This window comes from Suncus etruscus, chromosome 8 (genome assembly GCF_024139225.1).
Source record: "Suncus etruscus isolate mSunEtr1 chromosome 8, mSunEtr1.pri.cur, whole genome shotgun sequence".
In the NCBI taxonomy this organism is placed as follows: Eukaryota; Metazoa; Chordata; class Mammalia; order Eulipotyphla; family Soricidae; genus Suncus; species Suncus etruscus.
Genome location: NC_064855.1, coordinates 15191105 through 15205506, shown reverse-complemented (window position 1 = coordinate 15205506; position 14402 = coordinate 15191105). Strand labels below are relative to the sequence as shown.

The 14402-nt window shown below is 52.6% G+C and overlaps 1 protein-coding gene across 1 annotated transcript; it reads right to left on the bottom strand.

Annotated features, from left to right (window-relative positions):
- Positions 1 to 328: 328 nt before the first annotated feature.
- TREH (trehalase) lies at positions 329 to 9312 on the bottom strand. Its single transcript, XM_049778170.1, has 15 exons — positions 9224 to 9312; positions 4533 to 4633; positions 4271 to 4415; positions 4106 to 4193; positions 3541 to 3641; positions 3374 to 3466; positions 3177 to 3293; positions 2967 to 3089; positions 2510 to 2559; positions 2144 to 2338; positions 1384 to 1601; positions 1051 to 1162; positions 829 to 941; positions 641 to 694; positions 329 to 481 (listed from the first exon to the last, which is right to left on the bottom strand). Exons 1-15 carry the CDS (start codon positions 9310 to 9312, stop codon positions 329 to 331), a joined length of 1752 nt encoding a protein of 583 aa, XP_049634127.1.
- Between the last annotated feature and the right edge of the window lie 5090 nt (positions 9313 to 14402).

Here is a 14402-nt window from a genome sequence, read left to right as displayed (position 1 = left end):
TCCTGTGAAGAAGGGGGATCCCCTTAGTTCCGGCGGTGCCCACAGCCTCCAGATACCTGTCTTGCACACAGTCTAGAGACTGAAAGACTGTGGGCGCAGGGTGAAGGCGGTTCTAGAGAAGGAAGAGGCTGGAGAAGATGTGCTCAGAACAAAGTTTATGTTTGTCTTTTTTCCACACATGATAGTGCTCAGGGTTTACTCCTGGCTCTGACTCATGGGGTGCTGGGAATCACACTCAGGTCAGTGGTGTGCAAGTCGAGTACCCACTGTACTATCTCTCTGGCCCCTTGGAGCCAAATTGAATAAGGGAAGTGTAGACAGTGAGGCCTCACCAGGGCAGGAAGCTGAGCAGGGATGTGGATAGCAGGACAGCTGCCAGGCAGAGTGGCTGCGAGGGCAGTGCCTGAGCTCTGGACCTCAGCCTGTCTCCGTACTGGTCCAGGAGCATCAGGGCCACGCCATTGGTCCAGCCAAAGCCCTCCTGGAAACAGAAGGCCCCCAAGTGTGTTTCTGGGGTAGTGGACCCACATCCAGATGGAGGGCATCATCAGGCATACAGGGGGACCCACAGGCAGGGGGAGATTAGTGGGGCCTCACGGTAAGGGCCCAGCTGACATCTGCAGGATACTGGCTCACTCACCTGAACTTCATATTCCCCTCCGCCACCTGGCTGTCCACCGTTCAAGATGTTATACTGGGGACAAGAGCGACATTTGAAAGAGCCACCCGAAGGCTCAACAGGCCATCTGGAGGGAGCAGCTGAGCCTGCAGTACCAGAGCATGGACACCAAGTGCCGCCACAGTCCCCACAGAGAGTCCCAGGCTCACCTTCTCATACATGGCTGATGTCCGGGAGTAGACGTCATAGTTGGTTCGGATCCAGTTCTGGGCCAGCTGGAAAGCCACATCCTGGGTCCTCGGTGTAGGAGACTTGGCCAGACCTAGACCCCACCCCCAGGAGAGGAGGCGCCTGTGACCTCACCCCTACCTCTTTCCCTGGCCCGTGCTTCCAGCCCTGGCCTGCCCCTTCCCCTAGGGGTCTCCTCCTACCTCTGATGACCAGGTCCTGCAAGGGGGCCCAGGCGTTGGGCAGGTCCCACTGCTCGCCTGAGTTCCGGAGGGAGGTGGGAATTCCGGACCTGTAGGTCAGGATCTGGCTATCCTAGAGGAGTGCAGACAGATTGGATGGGTGACTTGGATGGGGCTTATGGGTCGCTGGGCCTCTGAAAGCCCTGTGACCCGGTCCTGGACTGATTTCCTTCTCCTGGCCCGTTGCTGCCGTCTGGTGATGGCTGTGGGAAGCGCAGGTTAATGGGCCTGGGCAGGAGGAAAGGGCCATCCTGGCTGAGGTTCCTGCTCAGGGTTCTGCCCTGCTGCCCTCACCTCCAAGTATTTCAGAGCCTGGTCCACGACCTTCAAGTCTTGGAAGCAGCCAGCCCAGAGTGGTGCCAAGTTGGTGGGGTAAAACTCTGGGTTCTTCTGTTTCTTATCCAGGTCGTAGTCGAACCAGGCCCCTTTTTGCTGGTCCCACATAAGGGCCTGCATGGCCTCCATGCGCTGTGCACGTAGGTCCTGGTACTTCCGGGCTTGCTGGCTGTTCCCTGGGGGTGCATTGTGTTCAGGCAGAGCCCCAGACCATGGCCCTTGGGTCCCTGCTTTTGAGTTCTGCTGTCTGGTGGCCACACTGGCCTGAGGTCCACTTCCCTAGGCTGCCTGTCCACCCCTGGGACCTGAGCAGTCAGCAGCCCTCTGAGGCCCTGTGTATGAGGATCGGGTGTCTGTGGGGATAAGGAGTGGAATGCATTTGGGAAAGGCTGTGGGAAAAGGTGTCCTCTAGTAGGTGGAGAGTAAAGGCAAATGGGTTGCACGCTCGAGCTCTGCATTCTATTTTTAGCACAAGAATGCAGGACTAGAGCATAGCACAGTGGGGAGGGTGTTTGCCTTCCACCTGCTTTAGATACTGGCATCCCATATGGCTTCCCAAGCATCACTAGGAGTGATTTCTGGGAGCAGAGCCAGGAGTAATCCCTCAGCACCACTGGGTGTGCCCCCAAAGATCACATAAAAAAGAGAGCAGGTCTATAAAGTACCTAGACAACTACCCTATGCCCTGTGCTATTTGTGCTCGCCCTGAGGTGCTCACCCAAGATGGTATAGAACTGGCTCATCAGTGCCTCTGCCTGGCACAGGAAAGCATTAAGATCCACGGGCACCAGTCGGCTGGTCCGGATACTGATCAGCGAGTTGGGCTTTGAGGTTCCATTAAACCAGCGGGAAGAAAAGTCCCAGCCAGACTCAGCGCCGGCCTTGAGTTCAGTGTATAGAGTCTCTCGTTCACCTGAGAGGAGGTCGCATCAGTGGGCTGGGCTCACAATCATGGCCCCACTCACTGCCTGCCCTGGGCCCACCCTTCTTGCTCTAGGACCACCCATTTCTTGGACAGGACCCCCCCCACACACACACAACTGCCTCAGGCTTCGTCCACTGCCCGACCCCGGGATCTGCTGACCTTCCTGCAAGGTGGTAGCCAGCTCGAAGTCTTTGCTGTAGGACTCAGGCCTGGTGGGTACAAAGGGGACAGTGTGCAAAATCTAAATTTATTATTTAGATTATTATTATTATTAATAATAATAAATTATTGTTTATTATTTAGGCCACATCCAGTAGCGCTCAGGGATTATTCCTAGCTCTGCACTCAGGAATCACTCCTGGCAGTGCTCAGTGGAGGACCATATGGGATGTCAGGGATCAAACCGGATCAGCCTCATGCAAGGCAAATGCCCTCCCTGCTGCACCACTGGCCCCTCCTAAGCCTCTCAGACCAAGGCTGAGCCTCTAGACTCCTGGGGCCCTTTCCATGTGCCCAGCGTTGACCATGTGCTCCCATCCAAGAGTGGGGTGCACTGCCAGCACTCCTGGTCGCTCCCAGGGAGATGGTAGAGCCAAGCCCAGCCTGGTGGTCTCACCTGGGCTGCCCATAGGGCACAAAGTAGTGATTGAGTGTGTAGTTCTTGTTGCCTGCACTCACAGAGATGTTCCTGTTGTTGGCCCAGAAATTCAGTTCCATAGCGAGCTTTTCAATATTGTCCCTGGGGCAGAGCCAGGGCATGTCAGTCAGGCCGCACCCTCGAGAAATATATGGGGGTGCTGGAGGGTAGTCTGGAGAAGGTGCCCACCTTAGAAAGGGGAGATCCTTCGTGTAGCTGAAGTAGCTGTTCATCATGAGGGTCAACAGTGGGGGCTGGCTGCGTTGCTTGTAGTACACACGTGCACCATTGGGGATGTGGCCCAGGCTGCCAAGGACCAGAGCTGCTGAGGGGATCCCCACTAAGCTGGAGCCTCCCTGCCCTGCCCTGAAAGGCTGCCCCCTTACAGTTGCACTAGATCCAGAAAGTTCTGCAGCATGCCCTTAACGGTCTGTGGCATTTCAGACAGCAGCAAACCCTCCATGATCCAGTAGGAGTCCCTGGAGACAGACACTCAGCATCTGGGCCACAAACCTGAACCCTAACCCTGTGGTCCTGTACATTGGTGGCTCACCAGTAATAGAACTCAAGGAAGCGCCCGCCAGGCACGATGAAGGGATGTGTGGACGGGATGAGAGAATACAGTTGGGGCTGGCTGATAACTTCCGCTTTCACCTGGAGTCAGGAGATAAAGAGAGGGAGCCTAGAACACCTAGCAGGAACTGGGACGAGGGAACCCTGACTGCAGGCTGGGGCCAAAGCCTGGGCATGGGGGTATGTTGGCTCCAAGTCCTGGTCAGTGCCCTGGAAGGGAAAAGCTCAAACCCTGATCTTACCGTTATCTTGTCCCCTATACCACCCCCAGGTGGGGCAACCCTACTGCCCCTCAAATCTGCTAACACACAGATAGCCCCAGAAGCCAGAATCCCTATTCTCAGCCAGGTGTGAACGAAACCCCAAAGTCTTTCCTCAGTGAGGGGAAGGGGTGCAGGGGGCTGAGGGAGTGGAAATGGGGGGGGGGCTAGCTGGTGCAGAGACAACAGTTTCTGAGTGTTGTCAGGAAGTACATGTTCCCCACTCCGCTGGGCTCAGCATGAACCCTGATATTCTTCTCATGCTCAGTCCAACTAGGCCCAGACCTTCCTCCCCAGCTTCTTCCATAGCTGGTGCAGCCGCTCTGCCCAGGTACGAAGCTGGGGGTCTGAGATGTTCTTCAGAACCTGGGGGCTGGAGGAACAAAGGGATTTTAGGGTTCAAGAACAGCCTGTCTATAGGGCCCCTTCTGACCTCTGGCCGGGCCTTACCTCTCTTTCCAGTCCTCAGGGGTCCAGACTTCCAGCTCTTGTCCCTTGGCCCGGAAGCTGGCATTGACAAAAGCCTCCAGCTTATCCCGGGGGATATTATTATTGTGGGCTTGGGACAGATCTTTAAAATTCTTCAGGATGTTCTCTGGGGAATAGGCAGCAGGACCCAGTGAGCAACCATCCCTGATCAGAAGCCCCACACTGCCTAATCCTGTCCCCTCTGCCTTGGGCAGAAGGTTCTTGAAGGCCCTAGACAACTCACCTGGAGGTAGGGACATGCCCATGTCTACAAACTCCTTGTCGTCCTTGTAGAGCTTGGCCATCTGAACTGCATGTAGCAGGGGCCCATAACAGTAAATCTCGCTGCAGGGTGGAAAGGGAGTAGATCAGACCAGTGGCCATAGTGGTGCAGAGAGGCTGAGCCATAGTCTGGCATGGACCAGACAGGGCCTTGTGAGCACCGTGAGTGCCCTAGATGTGCCCCACAGATTCCATGGCTTCCCCATTGACCTATTGGGCAGCTGCACAAGCAGACTGACACTGAAGCAAAGAACTGAACTGTTCTGTTTTGTTTGTTTTTTGTTTGTTTGGTTGGTTGGTTTTTGTTTTTAGGTCACACCCAGTGGTGCTCAAGAGTTAATTCTGGGCTCGGAGAGATAGCACAGCGGCATTTGCCTTGCAAGCAGCCGATCCAGGACCAAAGGTGGTTGGTTTGAATCCCGGTATCCCATATGGTCCCCCATGCCTGCCAGGAGCTATTTCTGAGCAGACAGCCAGGAGTAACCCCTGAGCACCGCGGGTGTGGCCCAAAAAACAAACAAACAAAAAAAAGTTAATCCTGGTTCTGCACTCAGAAATTGCTCCTGACAGGCTCGGGGGGACCATATGGGATGCCAGGATTGGAACAGCCATTTGGCTGCATGCAACGCAAACACCCTATCACTGTGTTATTTCTCCGGCCCCTGTTTTGCTCATTTTTGTTGTGGGATTGAACCCGGCTATACTGAGGGGTTATTTGTGACAGCACCCTGGATTTAGGTGTATTTACCTGAGATCTGCCCGTTTCTGGGCGGGGTCTTGGGAACCAGATATTACGTTAACCATACCTGCAAGACCCCGCCCATTTCCTGGGAGGGGTCTTGGGAGGGGTAGATAAGGCTTTGACCAGAGGATTAGGCCCCTTTTGCTCCTCTCTGCCAGAATGGAGAGGTATGAGGAAAAGACATGGCCAGACAAGTTAAGACGCAGGGCAAGCCAAGGATAGCATGCATAAATGGTTGAGATTGACCACACGTGTGGTGGATAGGGCATGAATAAAGTTGATGCTTCCTGAAGCCTGCGTGTGAGTGAGTTCAATACCCGTCGCTTTCCTGGACCCCAGACCCTCCGGTTGATGGGGGATGAAGCCACGTGGCCATGGCCTAAGAATAAAGGCCTCCATCCATCTCTATCCATCTCCATCTTTAATTATTTAATTCTACAGTTATTCTTTGCCATGTGCTCAGAAATCACTCCTATAGGAGAGGGTTCAGGGGAACATATAGGATGCCAGGGATAGAACTCAGGTTGGTTGCATGCAAGTCATGCCTTCTCTCCACTCTGCTATTGCTCTGACCCCAAGAATTGTTCTTGATACATTAGTGCTGAGATCCTCAGGCCTAATGGAGGTGTCACCCCTCAGCTGACCTCACTCACTAGCTCACTTTAACAGTGAAGGCAGGGGCCAGGCCAGAGTAGTATCACAGTGGGAAGGGTACTTGCCTTACTCACAGCAGACCTCGAATCCCCAGAATAAATCTTCTGAATACTACCAGGAGTAAATTCTTTTTTCTGTTTTTGTTTTGGGCCACACCTGGTGACGCTCAAGGGGTCATTCCTGGCTCTGTGCTCAGAAATCACTCCTGGCTTGGGGGGGCCAAATGGGATGTCGAGGGATTGAACTGCGATCAGTCCTGGATCAGCAGGCATGCAAGGCATACGCCCTACCGCTTCGCCACCACTCCAGCCCCCAGGAATAAATTTGCAGCAGTCAGGAGTAGCCCCTGAACATCACTGGGTGTGGTCCAAAAACAAAAAACAAGAAAACCAAAAAATAACAGTAGGAGCAGCTGAGGGTCAAAGGTCAGTACATAGTAGAAGAACCTGGAATCAACCTAGTCGAACCCAGGGCTCTCATAGGCAAAGCACTCTAGACTTTGAGTCAGGGCCTCACCCCCAGTTACTATTTTGGTTTTGGTTTTCAGTCACACACAGCAATTTTCAGGGCTCACTATTGGTGGGCTCAGGGGACCACATAGGGTACTGGGGATCAAACCCAGGTCAGCTGGCCATACCGCTGCACTATCCCAGTTGCACTATCACCCAGCCCTGAACTTTGAACGTTTTGTGTTTTCACAGGAGTGGAACCCAACCTTCCTGTAGGCCCAGACATTTGCCCCCCTGCTGAGCTGGGTGTAGTGTCATTATTGCTATCAGTTATTATTATTCTTAACATTTATTAGGGTCTCATTAGAGAGCAGGACTAATGGGTCAGATAAGGGGTCCCTCCCTCAAAATCTACTCTGATGTGCCCTTTCCCCAAGCCACCTCACAGGAGCACACAGGCTCACCCCGATACCAGGAACTCTAACTGCTGGAAAAAATCCAATGGCCTCACAGGACTCCCTAAATCAATCAGATTAGATAGTTCTGGAGGTTGCCAGAGGTAGGAGAGTGAAGGGAGCCTGAACCAGAAGCTCAAATTTCCAGAATGCATTTATCCCGGGGTTCAGAGGGCCATGTGGGGGCCTCACCTCCCCGGCACATCCAGTTTAGGGGCTCTGAGAGTGGCTGAGAAATCAAGAGACCTCAGGACACAGACCACATTATCTATGAACAGGGAGTCATTTTGCTGTGCCCTTGAAGCTCATAGACCTTATGCCAAGTACTGTGGTAGGAACAAAGGCCAGAGAGAGAGCCCAGGGCCTGGATGGGACCAGGCTCGATTCCCCAAGCCTTGCCAGGAGTGATCCCTGAGCACAGAGCCAGGAGCAAGCTCTGAAGAGCTGGCTGCGCTGGGGCTGAGAATCACTCTAACAGCAGGGAGTGGCCAGGACAAAGGGCAGAGAGAGTTTCAGGAACCAGCTTGCCATCTGTGATGGATGACGAGGGTGTGTGGGATCTAAATTATAATCCTTGAGCCCATTAGGTATCCCTCCCCAGGAGGTCTCCATTAGCACCTGATAGCAGGCTAATAATCGCTCCGCAGATGGCCAAAGTCCCTCCGTGTCCCAAGTGGCCAGAGGCCCTACTATAAGCTCACAAAGGACGCGCCAGGAGCCTAGGTCAGAGGGCGACCAAATCGTCCTTACCCCGGAGCAGCTGGGCTGGGAGTGCAAACTCTGCCCATTTCCAAAACTGCTGGTACCTGCCCTGCTCCTGCCTAATCTGTGCATTGTCCTGGAGCTTGGTCAGAGATTTTTATGGGGTGGGGCACCCAGAACCCCACTGAACTTCAAAGACCTGGAAACTGAGTGAGTAACTGGGTTCAGCATTGCTCACTCCACATCTGTCTCGGCTCCCCGGTCAGTGCCTTGGACACTGGCAACAGTGTGACTCGTTGCCTCTGCCAGTCACAGTGCAAGCTGGTGTCCCTCCTGTTGCAGAAACTGTGGCATTCTAGAAACTCACAATGGGGCCCTCAGCATGGCCACCACTGTCCTTTCCCCATTGTGGCAGCTTCTCTGAACACTATTCTGAGCAGGGCAAGCCAGTGATTAATCCCCAAATCCCTGATTATTCCCCAAGTCTCATTGCTGCAGTGCAGCCTTTAACACAGCCTACCATACTGAGCCTATGAATCTTTTTGCTCCTATGGAGTGCCAGCCTTGCTCCCCTCATGCCCCCAGCTCCCATGGCTGCCCCCATTTCTGCCCCAGACACTCAGGCCTCCTCCCAATCCCTCACCAACAGCCCTAACTCCCCTGGACTGTTGCCTCCCTGTGTCCCACATAGGCACGAGGCTGTGTCTCCTAATATAGCCAGTGCTTGGACACCTCCATTCTCCCTAAACCCCTCCACTCTCTGCTCCTGGCTTCCTGCCCCTTCTGGCCCGGCCTTCTCTAGCAGCCTGTCACCCTTGTGCTCCCCATCGGCCTGGATTCTCTCTACTCAGGTAGAGAGAGGGGCTACTCCTCAGTGAAGGAAAACATCTTTCCACCTGGATCTCAGAAATTCCCAAATCCAGGCTGGGGGGAGCAGACAGCGCACCACAAGTTTAGGACATAAGACTCCTTCCATTGACTCAGAGACAGAATCTGAGGCTCAAGAATGAATGGATGTGGAGCCGGAGAAATAGCATGGAGGTAAGACGTTTGCCTTTCATGCAGAAAGTCATCAGTTTGAATCCCGGCGTCCCATATGGTCCCCCGTGCCTGCCAGGAGCAATTTCTGAGCATGGAGACAGGAGTAACCCCTGCACACTGCCGTGTGTGACCCAAAAATCACACACACACAAAAAAAGAATGAATGGACTTGGGTTTTGGGGCCTGAGTGATAGTACAGTGGGGTGGGCACTTGCCTTCCACCTAGGTTTGATCCCTGGCTTCCCATTTGGTCCTCTGAGCTGGCCAGGAGTTGTGGTTTCTGAACACAGAGTCAGGAGTAACCCCTGAATTCTGCTTGGTATGCCCCCCCCAAAAAAGAACAGACCATCCTTGGTCACCTGGGGTCTCCTCCACCCTTCTGCATTCAGGCTTAGGAACGAGCCATTTCCAAAATGGTGATGCTCATGGCCCCCCAGTTCAAGTAGCAGCAAGAGGGAAAGGAAGGTCTGGCCCACAGGGGAGTGGGCAGCTGGTGGCTCTATTTTCCCCAGGAGCAGAGGTTACCCCCAACCCAATGCCAACAAGAAATCCAAAAGCTGAATTCCTCTCCCCTCTGCCTGATCCGCTGTCCAGTCCCTCACACTCTTACCTGTCACAGGGCGGGGGCAGAACCTGTGAGGACCCTAAGTCCAGCTCCAACAGAAGCAACAAAGGCAGCACCACAATGTTCGCGGGCATGGTGGTGGCAGTAGCGAGTGAACTGCAGGAGTATCCTGGGCACCCCTGCCTAAGCATATATAAGGTCTGTCAGATGTGAGGTGTGGCCTCCAGTCTGTTCCTCAAGGTGTGGCTTTCATGCCACTCCTATTCTTCCATACCACATCACCTTTCCTGGGTGATGCTTTGATACTAAAGGATTGAATCCAAGTGCAAGGCACAACAAACACCTTCCCAACTGTGCTATCACTCTGGCCCCGGGACCAACTCCACTTTCCTGGGTCTCAGGTCTTTCCCAGAGTCCTGGGGCGCAGTGAGGAACTAGATGCCTGCGTGGGGACCCAGGAGGCCCACTTACTCTGTGACCCACAAAGTCAGTTCCCATTTTTGTTGTTGTTTTGGGCCACATCCAACGGTGCTCAGGGGTTACTCCCAAGTTTGTGCTCTGAAATTACTCCTGGAAGGCTTGGGGGGGGGGACCATATGAGATGCTGGGGATAGAACTCAGCTTGACTACATGCAAGGCAAATTCTCTCCCCCGTGGCCTCTAGCCTTCCAACCCAAGACCTCCTCCCAGAGGTAATCATATCCTAGAACAGTTCAAGTCACTGAGTCCAGATTCCAGACCAGGTATAGGGCAGAACTCAAAAGCCTACACAGGTAGCCTGATACCCTTATGGGGCTGGTGAGTGGAACTCCATCTTTTTGTAAGACTGAATACTTTTGTTTTTTTTTTGTTGTTGTTTGATTTTTTGGGCCACACCTGGTGACGCTCAGGGGTTACTCCTGGCTATGTGCTCAGAAATCGTTCCTGGCTTGGGGGACTATATAGGACACTGGGGGGATTGAACCAAGGTTCATCCTAGGTCAAGCGTGTGCAACGGCAAATGCTCTACCGCCCTACTGCCTGTGCCACCACTCCGGCACCAAGGCTTAATATTTTTTTGTTTCATGCATTGACCACGTTTTGCCTCACATCACTATTCCTTCCTCCTCCTCCTCCTCTCTTCCTCCTCCTCTCTCCTCCTCCTCTTTTCTTCTTCTTTCTTCTTTTTTTTTCTTTTTTTTTTTTTTGTTTTTTGTTTTTTGTTTTTTGGGCCACACCCGGAGGTGCTCAGGGGTTACTCCTGGCTGTCTGCTCAGAAATAGCTCCTGGCAGGCACGGGGGACCATATGGGACACTGGGATTTGAACCAACCACCTTTGGTCCTGGATCGGCTGCTTGCGAGGCAACACCGCTGTGCTATCTCTCCGGGCCCTTTTCTTCTTCTTCTTCCTTTTCTTCTTCTTCTTCTTTTCTTCTTCTTCTTTCTTCTTCTTATTCTTCTTCTTCTTCTTCCTTCTTCTTCTTCTTCTTCTTCTTCTTCTTCTCTTCTTTCTTCTTCTTTCTTCTTCTTCTCCTCCTCTTTCCTCCTCTTCCTCCTCTTCCTCCTCTTCCTCCTCTCCCTCCTCCTCCTCCTCCTCCTACCTCCTTCTTCTTGTCATACCCAGCAGCGCTCAGGGGCTACTACTGGCTCTATGCTCAGAAATTGCTCCTGGCAAGCACAGAGACCACATGGAGATGCGGGATTCGAACCATCGTCCTTCTGAATGTAAGGCAAACGCCCTACCTCCACGCTATCTCTCCGCCCCACATGTGCAACTTCTATGGTGAAATCCTATGGTTTTCTTTTTTTTTTTTTTTTTTGTTGTTTTTGGGTAACAACCGGCAGTGCTCAGGGGTTATTCTGGCTCAGGCTCAGAAATGCTCCTGGCAGGCACGGGGGGGGGACCATATGGGACGCCGGGATTCGAACGATGACCTCCTGCATGAAAGGCAAACGCATTACCTCCATGCTATCTCTCCGGCCCCCGAAATCCTATGGTATTCTTATGACTATGAACCCTTGGGTGCATAAACAAGTCTTTGCTTTGGTTTCTTTAAAATTTATACTCAGAAAAAAATGATAAATAAAATTTATACTCAGGAGTAGAACTTCTGGGTCCTAGCAAAGCAAAACTTTGTGCTTGAGGAATTTTCAAGCAGTTTTCTATAGCAGCGGCACCACAGGGGTGTCGCTGGGGTGACATCACCCAACCCCAACCAGGAGGAAAAACAAGAGATAGTGGGAAAAGCTTGGGCAGCCGCTCAGAGCCCTGCAGTACCAGGCACGGCCACCAGGTACCGCCACTGTCCTCATGGGTTGGGCCTGGGCAGAACCCCAGCTCACTTTTCTTTCCTTCTCCTATCCCCTTTCCTTTCCCCTTCCCCTTCCTTTTTCTTTTCTCTTCCTTTTCACCCGGTAGCACTCGAGTTACTCCTGAATCTACGCTCAGAAATCGCTCCTGACAGGCTCGGGGACCATATGGATGCATATGGGATTCGAAACCACTGTCCTTCTGCATGCAAGGCAAAAACTACCCTCCTCCTTGCTATCTCTCAGGCCCTCCAGCTCAACTTTTCATACACGGTTTAGAAGCCCTGCTTCATTCTGATTCAGGGTTTTTTCTTTTTGTTTGTTTTTTGTATTTAGGGCCACATCCGTTTGATGATCAGGGGTTACTCTGGCTAAGCGCTCAGAAATTGCCCCTGGCTTGGGGGACCATATGGGACGCTGGGGGATCGAACCAAGGTCGTGATCTTTCCTTGGCTAGCACCTTACCTCTAGCGCCACCTCACTGGCCCCTGATCCAGGGTCTTATTCTATGTTTGTTATGTTCTTTAGTTTTTGGGTCACACCCGGCGGCAATCAGGTCCTGGTTCTGAGCTCAGGTGGGTTCGGGGACCATATGGGGTTCCAGGAATTGAAAAAGTAGGTAAAACAGAAACCCTCTCTGCAGTGCCATCACTCCTGCCCTGGGATCCAGTTCTGGGCCAGTTAAAAACCCACTTACTGGGTCTGCGGTGAAGGAGACTTGGTTACACCTGAACACCCTTCCCGAGGCAAGACCAAGTCTCCAGAGCCTGCTGTAGGAGCACAAAGGCCTCTCACTACCAGGGAGGGGGGTCCTGTGACCTCAGACCCCCCTTCTCAGTAGCTCAGGCCCCCTTGATCTGTGTCAGGGCTCAGTGCATGATGAGTGGGAGGCCCAAGCGCCAAGACAGACCCCTCCCCCCCCCCAACTCCCTAGCCCTGGCCTGCCTCTTCCCCGCAGCTACCCATCTACTATGATGACCAGGTCCTAGGTACTTTCAGGCCTGATGGCTGTTCCCTGGGGGTGCATTGTGTTCAGTACGAGCTGGGTCCTGCCCCTTGGAATTACTGATGTTTCTAGAACTTCTAGGTTGACCGTCTTCTAACTCCTTCCTCCCCTCTGATCTGCTCCTCCCCTTCCCTGCCAAGCTCTTCCAGTGGCAGGGAGACCTGCCCCACATCCAACTCTGACAGTCTCTCCCTACTCCTCGACCTCACAAGAAACAGGGGACTGCAGAAAATGAGGTAAGAGGCACCCCACTCTCTGAGGCCAGGGTATCTATCAGTTGTTTGTAGGCCAGGAAAGGTCCAGGTGCAAAGGGAACATCAAGACCCCACAGGGATTTGGGAGGCCTGCAAAGAGGGAAAGGTTTGGGGAGCTCTTGTCCTGGTCGAGTAGAGGACACAGAAAAGATGAGAGCTCCAGTGGGGTTTGCTTCTCCTGCGGCCTGGTATTCAGGCTTCCTCAGCCAGGCCTAGAGTGAGGCAAGGAAGCCTGCGGGCCCCCCTCCACTTCCCTCCTCCCTTACTAACCACAGCCACCTGCAGAGCAAAATGTTTTTTCTCTTTTTCAAATCTTCAGATGCTGGAGAGTTGTGGTGGTTGGGGGTAGGGAGGCCTCTGTACGGAGTGCTCAGATTTTGTAGTGCCTCGCATTTCTGCTCACCCAGTACTATATGCACAAGATGGAGGGAAGCAGCTGCTGCAGGGACCTCTGCCCACGCAGGCCTGGTCCTTGTTCTTCACCTTAACCACCATGACTTCCTGTTCCTGTAGGAACAGGGCAGAGCTCCGGAGCCTCTCCTCCATGCAGGCTACACACTCAGCAGTTAGGTCAGTGCATATCCATGGGGGATGGCCAAATGATTTCTCTTTCTCCTTTCAGCGTCACAACCATGAAGATTCAGAATGTATTTTTTTTCCATGACTTTTTTTTTTCTTTTTTTAATAACGTTCTTGGCTGGGATCGGTGTAATAATACAATGTGGACAGTGCTTGCCTTGCATGCTGCTGACCTAGTTTCAACCCCCAGCATCCAAGATGGTCCCTCAAGCCTGCCACGAATAATTTCTGATGCAGAACCAGGAGTAAGTCCTGAGCTTCAGGTGTGGCCCCAAATTCTTGGTTTGAAGCCACACGGGCAGGAGACATGGCTGTGCTCAGGGAACCATGAAACACTGGAGATTGAATCCATGTGTACCACAGGCCAAGGTTATGTTCAATCCACTGAGCTTTCTCTCTTCAAGCCTTGCTCCCTTTTAGTATATTTATTTATTTGTTTGTTTTCTTTGGGGCCACACCTGGTGACACTCAGGGGTTTTTCCTGGCTATGTGCTCAGAAATTACTCCTGGCTTGGGGGATCATATGGGCCGCTGGGTGATCGAATCATGTCCGTCCTAGATCAGCTGCTTGCAAGGTAATGCCCTACCATGTGTGCCACTGTTCCAGTCTCAGTAAATTTATTATTTTTTTTGTTTGTTTTTTTGGGTCACACCTGGCAGTGCTCAGGGGTTACTCCAGGCTCTATCTCAGAAATTGCCCCCGCGAGGCACAGGTGACCATATGGGATGCTGGGATTCGAACCACCGTCCTTCTGCATGAAAGACAAACCGCCTTACCTCGAGGCTATCTCTCCGGCCCCAATTTATTTATTTATTTATTTATTTATTTATTTATTTATTTATATTTAATTTTATTTTTTTGGTTTTTGGGTCACACCGGGCAGCGCTCAGGGGTTACTCCTGGCATTACGCTCATAAATTGCCCCTGGCAGGCTGGGGGGACCACATGGAATGCTGGTATTCGAACCACCATCCTTCTGCATGCAAGGCAAACGCCCTATCTCCATGCTATCTCTCCGGTCTCTCAACCTTTCTATTTTTTATCGTTTTTGTTTTTGAGCCACACCAAACAGCGCTCTGCACTCAAGAAATTAT